Source organism: Perna viridis, chromosome 11 (assembly GCF_037379345.1).
Source record: "Perna viridis isolate PV_CMFRI_1.1 ecotype Kerala chromosome 11, ASM3737934v1, whole genome shotgun sequence".
Taxonomy (NCBI): domain Eukaryota; kingdom Metazoa; phylum Mollusca; class Bivalvia; order Mytilida; family Mytilidae; genus Perna; species Perna viridis.
Window position 1 is genome coordinate 6,010,471 of NC_142455.1, and position 20,455 is coordinate 6,030,925.

Consider the following 20,455-nt stretch of genomic DNA (forward strand, 5'->3'; position numbering starts at 1 on the left):
TCTTTGTCCCTGGATTGCATTATTTTGATTACTGCTATAACCTTGGTTCCCTTGATTACTCTTTTAAATAGCATTATTTCATATTACATGATTACAGGCCGCACTTAATTATTAAGTAACTGGTAACTCATTATTTTTTTCACCGTTAATGAACGGGACGCCGGAGTGAGAGTATGTGAATGCATGCAGTATTTACAATTTATAAGATTATAATATCGCTTCTACTCTTTTGTTCTTTGATTCCGATTGTCGTTTTTCGTTGTCATGGTCTCTTGCTTGTTACTTTGATTCTGTTTATGCGTATTTCAACATTTATTTTCTTACCATCGTCGGCTTAAAAAAAACATCGTATTTACGTTTTATAGATATTTTATAGCAAGTTTATTCACTTATTAAAAAATCGAAAAGACTTTAAGCTATCTTAACAATACTCTGGCAGCCCGTTTAATATTTTCATTTCACATTTTTTCTCAAATATAACGACGGGTCACCAATGACGTCTTCTGTCTTTATGTAGGTTGAGCGGATGACACGTTATTTTAGTTATTTTTTTTCGTTCTTATATTCAAATTTAAAGAATAAACTTTAGATATTTCTTTCAAATTACTTACATTTCCGTTCGATGCAACTGTACAATAATTTATTTCATCTGGATTTGTATTCATTTTTGAAACGGAAATTTACTCATATATTGTCCATATCTATCGCTGGCGATCTTAGTCCATATCTTAAAGGATCCTAGGTTTGCTTATGATATAGACCAGGGAACCAGATTATCCGAATAAGATCTAGTTTTATTCTAGTTTCATTTCCCCCAAGTTACTTTCATGTATTTATATTGTAAATTTTGTTTGCTAAGTGCTTGTGACAAGTAGAAACCTCTCCTTTTTGGGGTTTAGTTTATTGGTTTTACTGGCGAATTGAACCTTAATTGCCAGTCTCTGTAAGAATCAGACAGTGGGTCAAACAGGGAATGAAACAACCCACCGTTTTGAAAGTTTAACTGGAATATTTGCAACATCAAGGGAAAAAACAATCATTTTGGAAAATTCAGATATATTCTCTTTGAAATACACAACAAATGAACATTTGAAGGGTAGTTAACTCTGTCAAACCCCGCATTTTTTTTAAATTGTACTAAAAATTTTCTGAGCGAATCCAGTGAAGCAGAGATCAGATAATGGGCTTTTCAAATAGAAAAAGTATCCTTGAATGAAATTATATTGTCAGTTCGGTGGGGTTTTGATATGCAATATTTATGAAGTTTCCCATTTTGCCTGATTCATTCAAAAACGTACAGCTAATAGTTAAATTATCGTCGGAAAAAAAGCCAATAATTGAGTATTATATTGAACAAGCACTTTACAATAACATATGAAATATGTATATTATGTCAACACATGGTTCTTCTCTCCCATTAGCAGCATTAAATATAAGTATGCAGTATATTTGAGATTATGTAATGCATTATACACAAAAAGTTTTGGTATCCATCGAGATAGGAATGCTGAAATAACCATAACAATTCTATGACATTATCACAATATTAGAAAGGAGAAACTTGTGCAAACTGATGTTGACATAACAGTCAAAGTATAGGTAGTAATAAGTATATATCTGCAAACTAAACAGCTAAGCTAATATTGTGTGTTTTATTGAACAATTACTTTAGGGGGTGGCTTCACAGTTCAAAGTTCAATAAAATTGTCCATCTGGTTTTATGTTTTTCCTGATGAAACTGGTGTGATAAGTTAGCTGAGATATCATGTCTCTACTCAATTACATGAAAGTAAAAGAAATTAAAACATGTTTAAGGTTCAGGTTCAAGCTTTTATCTTAAAATGCTTAATTTTTAAAATTGTCAAAATTAGACACCGGAGGTATATTGTCAGGCAAAATCCCAAAGTTACTGACGATGCGAGCCTTCAAATAGACTCAAGCTATCTTTCAATAATTCACGAGTCATTTAAGCACAGACATATATGCCCATTACCAAGCCATTGTTTTGTTATGATTAGTTATATGGAGGCTGCCATTTTAAGCTGGTTTCAGCAGACGTCTAGTGTACATATAGATATAAGTGCATTTCAAGACTAGACAAACTACCTATAAATCTGTAAAATAGGGGACAGTTGCTTTTTAACTTTGTTGGAAATGAACTTGGAAGCCATAGAAATTTAGTTTATTTTAATTACACATAACTCATAATAACTCACACATAAATTGAAACTAAATCAACTTGACTTGCCACGAAATTAGAGAGGGGGACAGGTAGAGGCTATGTTGCTACTATCCCATGCCCCTTATGTTTATGCTAAAATGTATATATAATTCAAAACATTGTAGTTCTCCCTTAGCAACATTTTACTCAAGAAGATTGAGATCCTATAATAAATGATATACAAGAAGTATTAGTATCACAATTGGCTAATTGCTTGAATAACCATAACCACGTCTATGACGGAGTCACCAGATTATTTATTTTAATTCCAATCCTATGAAGACAGATGATGACGATAAAACTATAGCAGATGAATCACGCTCATAATGACAAAACAAGGCGTTGAAGAGAGGTCAAGGATGAGGTTAGTGTTTTGATTAAAAAAGAAAACGTTCGATTTTACATTTAGTTATGAATCTGAATTACACAGCTGTTTATAATATTAAATAGTTCCAATTAACAATTAGTTTTATAAATTATGATTGGATACATTTAAAGAAACGGACAGTAGTTGACCATATTCATAGACCCTGAGTGTTTTAAAATAAATGCCTATATATAATGACAATTTCACTTTTCTTTATCTTCTGGTTAAAACTGTACAAACTGCAATCTTTTCAGTGGCATTGATTTTGTGAAATAAGGCGAAATAAAAACAAAATTAGTCAAGTATGAATATATTGTTCTATAGTTTGAATAGTGACACAAGACAAGTTAATCAACCTGTAATTTACAGAGGACGCTTACCCTACCGCTGCACCTGGTCCATGCGCCCAGTTTTTAGTGGAGTCCGAGTTGCTCATTTACTTTTGTTACTTTGTATTTATGATTTTATTTACTTTATTTTCTTTGTTGTGTCAAATACTTGATATATATTTGAAAATGTAAATAATATAACAAAATTGAACAAAAATACTAACAAATAAAAATAAACAACAGATTTGTTATCCATAGAGGTCATCAACTCATTTTGTTTTAATTGAAGATCACTTTTTTCCCCAAGTCCTTCCTGTCATAGAAATCAACAGTCACAAAACGTGAAAATAATTTAAGTTTACGAATATTCATCTGTATTTGAGACGTCCTTGAACTTCACATTTTTGACTGGAGTTACTATAAAAATTTCAAATATTCATTGACGTACGTATTAAATCACTTTTGTTCTTAGACTTGGATTTGTAAAAAAATATTTTATTATTCCAGTGATATAATGTTAGCGAACGTCAATGTATTGGTATTTTCAGCGAGTTATTAACCTAAAAGGTTAAGGTATAGTACAGAAAATCCTGCTGTAAATTATTTAACAAATATCTTTATATGTTTATATAAAGATAAAGTTAAGATAGGTTACTGTAGGGGGTCAAAATATCGAACCAAGGTGTAAATTTTTCTCAGCAGGGGTGTTGAAATATCGCAGCAGGGGGGGTTAATTTATTGCAGCAAGGGTTACAATATTGCTGCAGGGGAATACAATATTGCTGTAGGAGATTAAAATATCATGACAGAGGGTTTAAATATCGCAAGGGGGTTTGATTTATCGCAACAGGGGGTTAATTGTTTGCAGCAGGGGTTAATGTATCACAGCAGGGGGTTAATTTGTTGCAGCAGAGGGGGATTAATCGCAGCATAGGGAAATATAATAACCAATTTTTTTTGGACTCCCCTTAGCAAAGGGACTTCATTGAAAAAGATTGAGACGATATTTTTGAAGTTTTTACACATTGTTCTTAAGGACATGCCAGAGGACCCTATAGTTTTGGGAGGCCTTTTTTCCCACCATTTATTTTTTTAATTGGAAATAAAGGGCTTAAAGGGAGAAAATGAGTGTTATCATTACAATTGATAGGAAAAACTTATTGTTGATTGGTTATATTATACACTGTACAGATCGATTCCGTTGAAAAAGAATTTATTTTTTAATTTATTTTTTATTATTATAATTTTTTTTTATTATTATTACTATTTTTTTTTTTTTTTTGTTGTTGTTGAAAGTTTTAAACTTATCTTTTTTCTGTGAACGTTTTGTTTTGATAACATCATATTCTTTGTTGTGTGTGTCTTGTTTCCATTTCTAGTAGTTATCCGTGGATTATGATGTTTATGATTACTTATAATAATATATTAATCAAAATTACTCAATTAAGAGTCGTAGTTTTAAGAAATGTTTTGAAAAAAATTAAACACCACTCTTCACAATTTTGAATGGATTACGTGTACTTCATATAAATATAATTTCATTAAAAGGTTTCACGACCGTCATCATGAATTAAACAACATCCGTTATTCATTCTTGGTTGTGAACTGAATTAAGTATCTGGTACAACGCTAGACTATTTGGTGGTCTATTTTGCATATAATTCTAATTATAAGATTCTTCATGCTGAAAGCCGTTTTTCATTGGTCGAGAACGTCTTTAGAAGAGAGTTCATACTTGCATGAACTTCGCCAGATCGTTCATATATGCATGAAGGCCAGTCAACTTAAAACCAATTTAGGCGGCCATGGTAGTTCGAAAGAGTGTGGCAATGACCTAAACGGCATAATATAGTCCTAGGAATAGTTTATTACATCCACTTTGATTTTACCGGTACAGTGTGCTTATAGAGAGTAAATTTCAGCTTGTGCTGAAAATGCTGAATATCAATTCTCTTTAAGCATTAAAGGGATCCTAAAAATGTTGGCCACGGTCATGTTACAGATTTCATTGATATTATGCCTATATGTCAAGTGCATATAACTATTAAGATATATGCAATAAAATTTTTAATTGGTGTTTGGTTTCCATGTTGGAAAACTATGAAAATTGAAAAATAGCAGTAGTTCCACTTAATATCAATTGAAGAAGAAAAGTCCATTCTGCAACTTTTTCCTTATTATTACAACTTTCAAAAAAGGAATTAAATAATACCTAATTTCTATGATAGGATTGTGCCAGTCAAATATTGTTGATTTTCACAATGTTGAAGTTTTAGTTTGACCCCAAGTTGAGTTTTAAGTTGAAATATTTATTGATCGCACCAACTTCCAAGTACATGTCAAAAGAAGCATTTAAACCTAACTTGCAAATTAAATATGTGGGCAATCAATGTACAAAATATTCATATGCTGATTTTTATACTCCGGTTTTAATACCTGAAAAAAAGCAAACACGATCAATCGCGTCAATATGGCTAACAAAATGCATAATAAGGTTAGAAATATATTAAAAATGGTATGAGATACTATTTTTCAAGATCCCGAAATTTTGCTCTTAAAATATAAAGATTTGGAGAGAAAGAGAGAGAGACAGGGACTGTGCTCTGGGTTTTATCTTACCAGTGATCTCCCCTTATCACTCTTTTGTTAGAATGGAAGGATACACTGTTGATGATGCAAAAGCTTCTCCTTTCTACCAAAACATGCACTGACCACAATGCATTGAAAAAAATGAAGATTGACAAACATTCTGTTTAATTGACGGACATTTTCACGGATAATTCTATCCATACCAGCGAATTTTCATTGTGTGTAGCCCACATTGCACAAATAAAAAAAAAACTTGTTGCCAAAAGATCTTGGTTAAAAAATTCCAGACACCAGCCCTTTTCAACTGTCATCCCACCAGCAAGACAGTGAAAGCAGACAGACATGTTACAACCAAACAGATTCAGAATGTCCATCAAAATATGGGAGTTGTGTTCCTGTCCTGCAACTGGTAAGTGTAAACGGAATGAGGACTAATTCATATGTAAATTGATCATAGAGACAAATTCAACTGCAGTTACTATACTCAATCACGAATCATACACTAAGTGAAGATTAAAACAATGACTCCAGCAATTAGAAATTTCATTTACCTTGAATGCTTCATAAAATTGGATATTATAAGTAATTTTTTGGCAGAATTTTATATTTATGATTTTAAAAAATCTTTTTTGAAACTACATGTACATGTACATGTTCAACCAAACTTTGCATGAATGTTTCTTAAGACAGCTTTGTATAAAATAAGTTGTTATCTGTCCTGCTTTTCATTAAAATAAAGTTTCAAATTTTCAGTAATATGTCGACATTGCAAAAGAAGTACCTCAGATAGCGGTAAGTGATTATTGTAATAATTCTCCTTTACCACAGTGCCAATGAAGCAAAACAGGTAATTTAATTATGATATGGAATGTTCTGACCAACTTAGTTTAAAAGATCTGCCATTTTCCCTGAAATTGTTTGGATTTCTATAGTTTTTCTTTCATTTACAAGAAACATGATCTATTTCAGTCAACTGAGGGCTATTCCAGAGAAAATGTAGGGGTGGGAGGGAGTTGAACAACATCTTTTAAACATTGTATGGATAGGGGTACTTCAATGTGTACTTACATGTAGTAATACTTCCTTATAAAAAGTTTCTGTTAATTCTGTGGGTGGTGGGGTATAATGCAATGTGCCGTCCAACCCTCCCACATATTTTTCCTGGTATAGGCTTGAACTGAATGTATATTTATACTTTGAAACTCAGTAAAGTCACCAAAAGGGCCCTGCATGGTCAATTTTCTAAAATTTGCAGACCAAAGTACAACTTAAACTTCAAAAACTATTAAAAATAGAAAAAAAAAGAAATTCTATTTATATTTGGAGAATATCCATTTCATTGTCTTTAAAGGTTTTCGAAAACAACAAACCCACTGAAAACAGCGATCAATCAATCATTTGACAAGACAGATGATCATTTTGAACTAGTACAATAATCAACCAAGCAGTAGTGTTTTGTCACTACTGGTGGTCACATAAAAACCAATGTTTGTTTTATTCCTGGAACATTTCAAACTCATAATTATAATTTTGCAAAGATAAGTATTATTATTACATGTAATATGTTCATGATATACACAAAAGAAATCCTATGTTAAATTGATGAAACGCATACTCTTTGGCAGGATACCTAAACAATAGCATTCTCAAAATAAGAAGAATGTTATGAAATTGTGTAAGCAAAATTTGTTATGTAAGTGTTGAGAATGGACAAAGGGAAAAATAGGACCCCTTTCTTTTTCAGTGTGGTGTCATAAAAGAAAATGGTATGTAATTACTTTGTTAAAATGCCAAATGTCAATCTTGTTGATGTAAGTAAAATTATCCACTTAAGATGCATGTAGTTAGCAACCTTATGGAGATGTTCACATTTTTAATTTTAAACTGCAGTTCCCATGTCCTGAAAAAACAAGGACTTTAGACCATAATGAGAATGACTCACAGCAAAAAGATCTGGTGTGTTTTGCAAGATAATAATATACCTTTTTTATTTGCAGATATTTTTTAAGATTCAAATTGCATTGTATATAGTGACGGAAGTTCATTTGTACCAGATGGAAAAAGAAGTCGACTGCAATGTCTCAATTCTTTTCTGCCCACGGTTTATATCAGTCCTGTGACAAGGATTCATGAAAACCTAACTACAACTAGCAAAATAACAGATAATGAATATGTTACAAAGGCAAAGCAATGTCTTAGTGCTGTGATGAAAACAATTTGTCCTGGGGGAGATGATAAGTTACTATATTTTATAAACCCACAAGACAGGGGATCAGTTCTGAGGATCTCTCAAAGAGGCTGATGAAAACAGTCAGAAGATGTGGACTGTGCAGATACAAATTCCATCTTTTGTAGCTGTCAAGAAGCCATTCAGCTGTGTAAAGAAGTTGAATTCTGGTTTGACATCGTATCTATACAATGTTGTAAAGCATCCTGGATTACAGTATGGAGTCAAGATTCCAGTACCATCTACTACCAAGTTCAGACAATTAATTTATCCAGTAAAGGTTAAAATTTCATGGACTTCATCAGTTCTTCCAATATTGTTTCATTTTAAGAAAATAGGAGGTAATTGGTACTGAAATCAGCACTGCTTAATTAGACTAAAAAGGTACACATATTTTAAATATTTTTCCCATTCTTTATATTGATATGGAATAATGGTAAATTGTACTAAAGTATTAAAATCAATTGGTCTGTGATTTGAAACGAGACGTAATGTAAAGTGTACTGAAGATGTATATCATCAAGGTATTTTACTGCTCAAATAGAACCGTATAGTTGCAGTGTAACAAGCTAAATACCCCATTACAGTCATAAAGACCACAAAAAATGACAGACTTGAAAATTTTATTTGTGGATTATTAATAAGGTATATTTTTTGATTTTTTTTTTTAAAAATTATGTTGAAGTACTTTTAATTCAAAACTTACTTTGCAAGATGCTGAGTGCTATATGCCCTTGTTGTGGAGACTTAAAGGACTAGTTACAAAAAAATTGATATTTGATATGAAGGTTTTTTTCTGTTGAGAAGGTGAAATAAAAGATTAAGCATGTTCATTTTACATTTTCAATCATATTATTTATTGATGATTGAACATATGTCATAATTTGATAAATCAGTGATTTTTTTTTATTAATTATGGCAAAATTGGATACTTTTTGGAACATTCTTTTCCATTTTTGAGTGCTTCATCCAACTTGACCCACAAATATTTCTCAATATTACTTAGATAGGAGTCCAGATAAGTTAAGATACATTGAATATTGGCATGTTTCCTAATTGTTTGGTTTGTTTTTTTTAACAGATTTAAGGCTTCCATAAAACTGAAATTTGATGAATTTGTGAAAATCAAAAACCATTTAAAAAAATGTCGTCAGTGTATATCACATTGTTGTTATTTACTTTAAACTTTTTTTTCGTTAAATAGGGGGCCTATGTTACCTTATCCTTTCTATATGTCTAATGAATAAATTGTTGTTTATTTTGTGTTTATGATTGTAATAATAATATTTAGTGAACAAATATATGCAGAAAATATAGTAGTTGTTGTTTACATATTTTGCCCATATTCCAGAAATAACACCATAATAGCTGTTATTGTTGATGGCTCTGCGCCAAACCATCACGTTTGTCCATTTTTTTCATGTGGATTGAAAGTTGGGATACATATGTGTATATGTTAATATCCACAAATATGAAGACTGGATGCCATAAGAAGATACGGGATATGCAAAAATAGTCTTTTTCAGCGAAATTAACACTTGCTCATTTATGCGATATATGCTATTTTTAGTAACTGTGAAATGAAAAAAATTACTATTATTAGATTCCTTTGTTATTTTTAACCTTTGATGATAAAGCATCAAAATCAATTGTTTGATCAAAGTCATCTCTTTTATTAAAATACCAGTTTTCAGTTAAAACTGGAAATTTTCAATGATTTTTAGTGAATTGGCAAAATGGTTGCTAAGGGAAATGAGGGATGTTGGTTACCATGTTCTCTATGCACCATAGTAGCTTGATTTTATTTTTTTTTCACTTTTGTGAGTAACTATGGGTTATACACTAACAACACAAGCAATATCAGCTTAATTTTGAATATTGGCCTGGCCACTGATTCTCTGATGCTTATAGAGAATTGATATTAAAATCTAACTTAAAGTAAATTCGTCCCAAAATTAAATTGTCCCAGAACTAGATTCTAGAATACAGTGGAGCAAGATGACTGCAATTTTAAAAGATGATTTCAAACAAAAAGTATGACAATAAAAGTGTTGTTTCCTTTGTTTATGAGAAGGGTTTTGGCAAAATATCTTAACTTTGAATTAAAAGAATAAAGTTAAAAATAAAACATGGCCTTTTTAATATTGCTCTTGCTATCAGCACGAAATATTGATATCGGCCCAGATTGTTTTAAGTATTGGTTTGTTTACATGTAAGTCTGACTTCCAATATCAGTTAACAACGAAGAAACACTCATACCAACGGGCATGCTTGCAGCTGTCCCAAAACAATATTACACACAAATACAGCGACATAGTTGCTCTTATAGATTCCAAAAACATAAACTAAACGTAAACTGAAAGTGAAAACGAAAACAGACATACAGAGGCCTGAAATTCCTGACAGCCGCAAAATTGCTGTGGGGTAAAAGTACTTTGGCGTTACCGCGATCCTTCCACTTCTTAAATCTGGCCCTGTGAAAAAAAAGATATCATATTATTAAGCATACCTTAAATATCAAAAAGGTATGAGTCTCTTGGTAAAACAGAAATAAAGAAACTGATAATACGTCGCACAAATGTACCAATAAAGTACTACTAGCAATTAATTGACGTGCCACTCCAGACCATCTTAAACATACAAAAAGTACAAACAGTAAAGAGTAAAATTACTTTTAATATAAAAATACAAATAAAATTTCATATATTCAACTTCGTCCTTTTACAGGTTGAACCTGCTTGATAATAAACCATACAATAAGTCATTTTCATTTTTATTTTATTATTTTAAAGACCCATTGATAGAAAAAACAGGAATTTTTAATTTGTTTTTGCAATAAACAAAAACTTTTGTATTACTTAATGGAATAACTGAAGTGCTAATCTATTCAGAAATTCAGACAAAGACAATAAATATATATATATTTCTGTTATATTTAAGTGCCAATCTATTTGCTTTTACTTGAAGGTCAGTATATGAAGTTTAAATGCATCGGTTTCAGTTGCATATAAAATTCAATCAACAAATATAAAGGGTGGATGGCACATGATGGTATCAAAATTGCTATCTAATTTGCTTGTTTTAATTTTTCAAATATGAAGATTTGAAAGAAAGAAAGAGTAATCAAGGGAACCAATGTTATAGCGGTAATTAAAAGAATGCCATTCAGGGACAAAGACCAGACATGGAAAACAGACATACACAACAAAGAACATAAGGTAACTAAAATCATACATACAAAGTAACAAAAGCAAATGAGCAACTCGGACTCCGCTACAAACTGGGAGCATGGACTAGGTGCACCGATCGGGTAAGCGTCCTCTGCGTTTTTAGAAACACCCACCGAGTTGCTCATAAAAAGTAAAGTCCGGGGTAGACAAACGAGGAAAGGAAAACTATGACCCGTTAAACAAATCAGTTTTCATGCCGTAGAGGGACACACCATAACGATTTATAAAAACTCTGTAGTGATGACTTCAATCTTGTAGCAGCATAACCCTGTTCCAGAAGCCTATTTGTTAGAGTTCTAACGCGATACAAAAAGTCTGCGTAGTTTCGGCAAGCTCTGACATAACGTATGAGTTGTGATATGAACACTCCATACGCAGGTGCTGAAGGAATGTTGCCACAGAGGAAAGGAAAGTGGACAATTTTGAATGAAAAGTCATCACGTTTGTCGTAAAGTTTGGTCAATAGTTTTCCTTTACCATCAAGAAAACAATGAATTAATATACCACTAGTTGTATAACCTTCTAATTTTATTTGTAGTGTTTTCATTGTAAATATCTATGAATTATCTCACTTACAACACAAAGATTTAGTGCTTTCCTTGTAAAATATATCCTAAGCATTAATACAAAAACTCACAATAATGGGGAATCAATATCTACCATATGACACATTTTAGTTTAGTTTTATATGGAATGGTACTTAATTACGATAAAATAATTTTTTTTAATGATGTTCTATCTTACAGTTTAATGGATACACTTTGACGTCAACAATAATGGAGGACGAAATCCTCATAATGGTAATTAATACAATTGATCTAGGAAGCACTGAGAGCCTGTTTTCAGTTTGACAGGAAGATAAATGTAATATCAATGGTAATACAAAGGAAGTGTCTTTTTAGTTTTGTACAAAACGTATCTTAAACGACAGTCTGAAAAAAAAATCATGTTTGATATAAAACTGTTAAAAGCAATGTTGTTTTTAAAACCATCTATACATTCAACTTTGCTTTCCTACCTACACTCATATTAATTGATCACATGTAAAATTAGAGGAAACCGAATATTATGTAAATGTGCTCATGTTTTTTTTAAAGGCAGCAGGAAAGCTAACAAACATTCTTGAAAAAAAATTGTTGGGGTTGTTTTGGGGGTTTTTGTTTGTTTGTTTTTTGTTTGTTTGTTTGTTTTGTTTTTTGTTTTTTGTTTTGCTTTTGTTTTGGTTTCTTTTGTTTTTTTTGTTTATTTGTCGTTTCTTAGTGTTTGTTTTGTCTTGTATTTTGTTTTTTTTTTATTTCGCGCAATCATGCATACCATCAATAAAGTACTTTCACGGTCAACGCACAGTAATGCAGAGAATACTTTAATGATTCTTCTATCCAACCAATTTCTTTTCTTTGCATTATCTGTATTACAACATCTTCTTAATATCATAAATCTATATGAACTTCCTTGACAACGTCCGCTAACATAGGTCACAATAAATGCGCATTTTATGCTAAAAAGGGAAATCTTAAGTTTACAAAGTGAAGGAGAGGAAATACACAGAAATTAAAATGAGTTATGACATTGAAAACCAAACAGATATAACAAACCAAAATTGAAACAAATACATTATTGGTCAAGTAAAGGAGAAAACAGAAATTAGAAAAAAAATTGTAAATTATAACAATAAAACCAACATAAACAGAGAACATACTGGTATTATATCAATTCATCTTGAACTTGACGAGTCTATTCCATAAAGTTCAAGATCTATTTGGAAATTCGCGGATTGGGTTCACATAAGTCCTTTTTATTTTCGTTTATTTATTGTTTGTGTCTCCTGTACTGTTTTGACTTCTGACTTCACCGATTTGAGTGGTTGACTTTGTATCTTAATTTCACTCTTTTCGCTTTCCTTTATTTTTTTTATTTCTTTTATTTTAATTTGTTGTTACTGACCACCGAACACACAAAATCAATCTTACTTTCAACAATAAAAATCGAGTGTGAATTCGAATAAGCTGAAATTTCTTTAACGATATACTGTCGAACAAGACTGAAAATATGCAGTTTGTCTAAGTAAAAATATGAATAATCTATACTTCTAAATGGCAACACGTGGTTTCCTTATTCCTGTTTGTTGATGTCTAACATCACTGAACGTTTCCTTTAATTACAGCTTGAATTGATATTTCGTTTGAAAGCTTAGATAATAATTAGTTTTAGAAACATCTAAACGTCTTTCACCCTTCGTCTTTTTAACCGAAGTTCGTTTTCTGGAGGGCTAGACACGGACATTTATGATGATTAAATTTCTTTTTCTTGTGATAGCCATTAAGCTCATGTTGTATAATTCTGATGGTAAGTTTAAAATTTAAATATCATCGACAAATTTCAATTTATTTGTTAGTAGAGTGGTGTTCTCCATAAATGTAGTACACAGTAATAATTCGAAAAGTCGACATATATATTAAGTGTGTACTCAAAATCTGAGTGGAAACGATTTTAAAATAATAAAAGAGACCGACAGGAATGTATTTGTTTTTCAATTCGAACACAGAATCATTTCAGAACGTTATAACCAGAAACATATAAAACAAAAAGGTTTCAATGCTATAATGTGTTCATTGTTTTCCGTATTCAGCACGCACACGCACACACACACATACAGAAAAAGAGAGAGAGCAAGAGCAACCAATCTTTTATCCGTCTTGTCGTTGTAATGAACATTCAGTATAAACGTGATATGTTAAACTGTATGTGTATTTGTATGTTTAGCAATGCAGTTTTGGGTAAATTTACTGAAATTGTATTGTATGGCATGTATGATATGAAACGTGTAAAAAGTACACATACTGTTATTTTATTATCTGTTTCTGTTATAATGTCTTAAATGTAATATAAAGTAAAATGTAAAATATACTTCAATTACTTAACTATGATTTGCCATAATCATTTCTTTAATTGGTTTGTAGCCACGAAGCGGAATCGTTGGACGACAGATTTTTCTTACAAGGGACACTCTCTTCGAGATTTTCATTTAGGGAGGAGTCGGTATTATAATCTAAAACCCGGTAGGAGTAATTAATACTAAACGTATAAACTGATTGTATATCTAATTTTTAGCATCTATTATACTTTACTTAATTCCTAAATAGTTTATTATTAACACATTAAATTTAAGAAATTGATCTCTGAATTATACAAATTACACACATTATGATATTGATGTTGCTAATATCGATACGTTGCACACATGTTTTAAGGGGTAACCTCTAATTAGCAGCATTAGAACCAAATAAACAGAAAGAGCTAAATTATTGAAAACATGATTTTTAACGCTCAATTAATGTTTAACTTTTGCACCAGGAAATTATCAGGAAAATTGTCAGACGTTTTTGTAATGTAGAGCTGATTTGTAACGATTAACAATTAACATAATCATGAGTCAGTTTGACTTTTAATATGTGGAAGAATAGTTAGTTGATAAGGATGTTGGAAAACTGTCATGTCAGAAATACTGTATGTATTATTGAAGTTTTGTTATACTTGTATCTGAACATTATATTGACCACTACGATATCTCTTTAGGTATACAGTTGAATTTTCTCATAAGTACACTAACATTATCTTAAAATCTTAAAATAATAAATTGGTGTTATTTTTGTTTTTGTTTTTGTTTTTGTTTTGTTTTGTTTTTTGTTTTGTTTTGTTTTTTAACTGTATCGAATTCATATTATCTATTATTATCTTATCCTGTTCACAAAACTACACATTGAAGATTGAATGGTTACTGGTTCGATGAAGAATTACGTGACTTCTCTATGTTCTTTGTTGTGTATGTCTGTCTACTCCGGACTAGACGGGTGTTTCTAGAAAAGCAGAGGACGCTTACCTTACCGGTGCATCTGGTCCATGCTCCCAGTTTTCAGTGGAGTTCGCGTTGCTCGTTTGCTTTTGTTACTTTGTATGTATGATTTTAGTTACTTTATGTTCTTTGTTGTGTATGTCTGTTTTTCATGTCTGGTCTTTGTCCCTGGATTACATTCTTTGATTACCGATATAGCCTTGGTTCCCATGGTTACTCTTTCATGATTGCAATATTTTGATTGATAATGGCTCAGCAAACTATTTCGACAAACCACTCAAAATAATGATGAAAAATTTAACAGTTGCTGCCTATTCTAATATACCGCTATAACCTTGGTTCTCTCAGTAACTCTAAGACAAAATACTTCTATGTCCCTAAAACGTCTGTGTTTCTTTCAGTATGGAGTAACCCTATACCTCACGGATACAGAGGATATAAAACATCATGGAGAAGGAACTATCCTTATAAACCGGTACACTACAGCTGTCCACTGAAACCTGGTTTGTATTCTATTTCAAAGAAAGTATTCAATGTTCGACGTGTTCATTGGTTATTGGTCATATAATATTTACCGTCCTATGGAAACCGGTATACGAAAGTTGATTTGAAAATATCTTGTATACTGTCAGTTCGAAACTACTTCGACGATAGAAATGGGGTTTCTTAAAATCTCAAATAGTGAATCGCAAATTTAAAAGTGCCTCAAACTAGTATTTAAAATCTCATTTACAGTCATATTCAGGAAACAAAATAGGGAAATTTGTCACAAATTTATTATTTTATTTCAATATTTTTTTCCTTTTTCTTTTTTCATAATTTCCATAAATTATTTATCTTTTGAGTTTTCTTTATCATTATTTAAATTAGTATTACAATGTATTATAAGTAGTATCAGTGTTATCATTATTATCATTATTACTTTCATTTCCAATTTTTAGCAAAGTATTCGAACCTTAACAATTTTTCGAACGGGGATGTAAAGATTGAACGAGCAACGGTTGGGAATTCCACTTCCTTTTCGTGTAATGAAAATTTCACGCTCTGTGGAGCGAACACTATTACATGTACCACCACCGGGAGGTGGGATAGGACAGTCCCAGCATGTGAGTACAAATTCTTACAATAACAAATTTTAGTTGCCGTGTGGTTTTCTTAGTTTGGAAGAAAATCTAAGTTTAAAATCAATTCTTGGTTAACAGATCTACAAGATAAATAAAATAACAGCGCATATTTGTTCGAATTAAATTACTTAAGTGTACGTGTTTGTAAGAATTAGGCAACATGGAAAAAAAATCAGAAACATGCACCGATCTGACTATAAAATATCACTCAAAGGATACCTTCTCTATTTGAAAAGACTATTATTTAATTACTGTATCACTGGCTTTGTTCAGAAATTATTTAATAGAATGTTAGAAAAATGAGGATTTTGACAGAGTTATCTGCCTTTGAAATGTTCATTTTCAATGCATTTTAATGAAATTATAACTCAATGGTCAAGCATGATATGGAAAATCTTGTCTCTTTTCCTTGATTCTTATGGTGCAAATAGTCAAATTACACTATCAAAATGATGGGTTTTTTATGCCATATTTTACCTACTGTCTGATTCTTACAGGGACTGACACTTAACTGCAGGTATGTTGAAGATGAAACATTCCATGTACTTACATAGGTCATCGCAGGTTTTGCAAATTTATAAAAGGAATTAATTGAAAGTTGCTTTGTTCAATAATTATACACGAACAGTTGGAGAGATAGGACATACACTTTGTTTATTAAAATGAAGAATGAAGCACATCCCTCAATTACTTTAATTTTTTTTAACAAAAACATGTTTGCAAAATGTTATACTACAATATTCATGTCGTCTGTTTAAACATGTTTTTTTTTCTGATTTTAGGTTTAAGTGACAAACTGAAAAATAAAAACTATCTTTTTACCAAATACGGCAATGCAGCATACGTTTTCATGAGACATTCATTGAACTTTATCAAAGCTGAGGTTAGTCCTAATATAAAAAAAACTGGTCGATAATAATAATTTAAGAAGTAAATATGGAGCTTTAAGGAGGTAGACCTAAGGTAAGGGTCCCTAATATTACAAATCATTAGAACGTTATTCAGCATTTTATATCAATCTCATGTCAGCATCCAAGTAACTTGGACTGATTTCATTCTGTTTTAAATGAAAGCTTGATAGGCTTTGGTGAAGTTGAATAAAATACAAACATATCACTAATTTCAATAGTTATATATCTTACTCTAGGTCTATTTCCTTAAACAAAATTTCTTACATAGTTTCTCACCATCCTATTTATCATTTTTGCAATCATAACAAAATAATATTGTAGAAAAATATATTGAACACAGAAGTATTATTTATAATAGGATAACTAATTGGAAAAAGTGAATATCTAAAATATTATCACGAGTGCCGAAGAACGCCTAGATTCTACGAGTGTGCGGAACAAACGAGCTAAATTCTCAAGCGTTCATATTATGGTTACGATAACCAACTGATAATTTTATTTATTATATAGATTCTCTTTATAATGTTGTCGATACTATCAACATGATTTTTATATTATATGATTGGAGGATTGATATCCAGATTGTGACGTTTTGGCCGGAGAAAGTACAAGCGTGAAATTATTGAGTTTTTTTTACAGTGGGAATTATCGAAATTTATTACATTGGAAACATTTGATAAAATACAGCTATCTATATAATAATATTTCCTTTTTTGATTTGAATTCAACATAATTGTTGAAAAATATGTAAAAAATGAACAGGTGTTGTTTTACAATATACAAGCAAGAGTGTTGCAGAAGTATAAAACAAGGTTGCAATGTAATTGTCAAGCGTTTTGTAGGCATTTTGTAAACGGCTCAAAGGCAATCTTGTGTCAATCAACTCACGAGAAGAGCAGGATTTCATAGCATGTGGAGCATATCAAATGGACAAATATAATTGTAAGCCTAATTCTATCGTTCTGTCAATAAGTATCTGTCCAAGAATTTTCTTTGATATACATATATGCATAAACGTCCCTTGTTTAAGATATCCCTTTTTCTATTTAAATAATGCTAATATTTCGTCACACATGACATTCCTTAAAACTTGAACGTTTCAAAGATTAAACTGCTTATAATAAATGAAAATAATGGTTACCTTCAGGATTTATCATCATGAATGTGTTCCTGGTTAAATTATAAAAGATTCAAATATGTGACTTTACGCAAGCATACTGAAATTACGTCATAATGAAATAAATTCTTTCTCATTTTAGTCAGCGCCGTTTATTTTTTCTATTTTAATTCTTCATTTCTATAAATTTCTTCACATTCATATATTTGCAGTGTACAGGAGCAATAGGTACATAGGCTTGACTAAGAAAAATGAAAGATGGGAATGGACCAATGGGGACATGGTCACAGTGGAATTCTGGGAAGACAAAACCGGAAATGACTGTGGATCGATTGCTTTACTAAACAAATATAATTGGTCAAGTGTTCGAGTAAACTGCACTGACCCATTACCTTTTATTTGTGAAATCCACTGATCGCTTTCCGAATGACAGTGAAACCAAATCCTGTAGATAAAGTGGAAAATTATTAAAAAGACTAGAAATAAAAAATATTTAATTAATTCATTTACTTTGACTTTCCACCAAAAAGTGCATGATCAGATGTGCTTTTCTTCACGGCATTTCCTTATCAGAATAAACCTAAGAATAATTCTTGATTTTATGCAACACTTATGAATGAAAAGAGCACACGTTTTGTGCTTACTAAAAATATTAGTACTTATAAGGTAAAAAAATCAGTTTCAACAATAAATGTGAAAATAAACAAATTAAGGCAAAGGAGGGAACCACATATCAGTGTACGCTGACAAAATGAAAGTAGAAGCTAAAGGACTTACTAAATATGCTAAAATAGAAAGTTTTAACAAATATTTGGTTTTGATAAAGTTCGACTTTAATTTTTTTGGATATTCCAGTTCAATAATACCGTATGCAGAGTAGCCGGACACTAGTTGTGATAGAACATATCACAAAAATTTTGACATGTATTTTTTTTTATTTATTTAAACATGAAGAAAAATATTTTCAAACCATAACGTGTATTTGCAGAAGTTCATGTATGTAAATGATAAAAATGCCTTTACTGCAACTTTTGTGTATAAGTTTAATTAATTATTCTTTATTTTAAGTTGCAAACAAAAGGGAAAGTATTATATAAGAAGGGTGTTAAGGTTCTTGTTTGCCCAACTTAAGGAGGTACACCTAGGGTAAGGGACATTACACTTGAAATCAGTGATATGTTTGTATTATATTTAATTTCACAAAAGCATTTCAAGCTTTCATTTGAAACCGAATGAAATCAATCCAAGTTACTTTGATGCGTACATGAGATTGATGTACAATGATGAATACAAAAGTTCCAACGATTTGTAAGAGTTGTATCCCTTACCCAAAGTCTACTTCCTTAAACTGAAACTTTATCATCCAGTGTTGAGACTTGAATGTTAATATTTATTCCTTAACACATAAAACAAACGTAATCAACACTTAATTTTTAACACAAAAAAAAAAAAACAAAAACAAAACATTGCTGAAGTTAACCAACTACAACAAAATTATACGATATTTGCCTTTTGGCAATCTACTAGTCTCTGCCATGGAAATGATATCCACAACCAAGGAAAACTATATATTTTATGACAACATTTATTATTATATAGTTTAAGAAGTACTCCATCTCAGAATCAAGTAAAATGTGATTCATCGTTGGAAAGCATATATATTATTTTCGATATATTATTTAAATTTGTATAGTAAACAGAAAATGACATGTGGTTTTTCATATAACCCGTGCTCTTAGAAGATAAAAAGTATATGGAATGTACTGTGGAAGTCATACCTACGGGAGATAACTCTGTAAATGGCTGTAAAATACAATAGAAACTGTTTTGTTTTCAATGTGGGTTATCTCCTAAGAGCAAACAGATTGAAATAAATAATTATACATTTCATTATATAGATCTATAAAGAAACTTAATAACAAAAATAAAAATATGTAGCCTTTTTTGAGGTGTATCACATTTTGCAGAATTTGCATTATTCTTAGAAAGACTGCTACTTAACATTTGTGAAAATAAAAACAATGTTGCTTTGATAAGGACTTAGCTTCTGAATGTAAAAATGTACAAATGTAGCAATATTCAACCATTTTTAAAAATCATGGTTTTATAACGTATAAAAATGACAAGAGTTGACGTCCCAACAATGAACTTAAGCATCTCAAAAATATACATACATTATCATATTACAAAAACATTATTGATATATTTTTGTCATAATAAGGGCATAATGTTCCTAGTTCGTCGTGTCAAGAATTGTCAAAAACGATTAAGTTTCAACTACATACCGACAAACAAAATGAGGTTATCGTATACAAAAACACAATTTGAAACCGACAGAAGTAAGATGCTGCTTTCTCTTCCGTAAAACAGTGTGACATAAATGGCCGACCAGTGGTAAAATAATGAAAATATTGAGCTTTGTGACTTATTTGTTTATTCTCACATAACAAAAATCAAGGCAAGTCAAACTTAAGACAGAAATACCAG

At 31.0% G+C, this 20,455-nt stretch overlaps 1 protein-coding gene across 1 annotated transcript; it reads left to right on the top strand.

Moving 5' to 3' along the window:
• The first annotated feature begins 13,101 nt into the window (after window positions 1–13,101).
• Window positions 13,102–18,469, top strand: LOC148602732 (uncharacterized). Its single transcript, XM_088552309.1, has 7 exons — window positions 13,102–13,309; window positions 13,924–14,022; window positions 15,218–15,319; window positions 15,758–15,922; window positions 16,723–16,823; window positions 17,694–17,793; window positions 18,181–18,469. The coding sequence occupies exons 1-7, from the start codon at window positions 13,249–13,251 to the stop codon at window positions 18,381–18,383; spliced, it is 831 nt and encodes a 276-aa protein (XP_088408435.1). The 5' UTR covers window positions 13,102–13,248; the 3' UTR covers window positions 18,384–18,469.
• The last annotated feature ends 1,986 nt before the right edge of the window (window positions 18,470–20,455 follow it).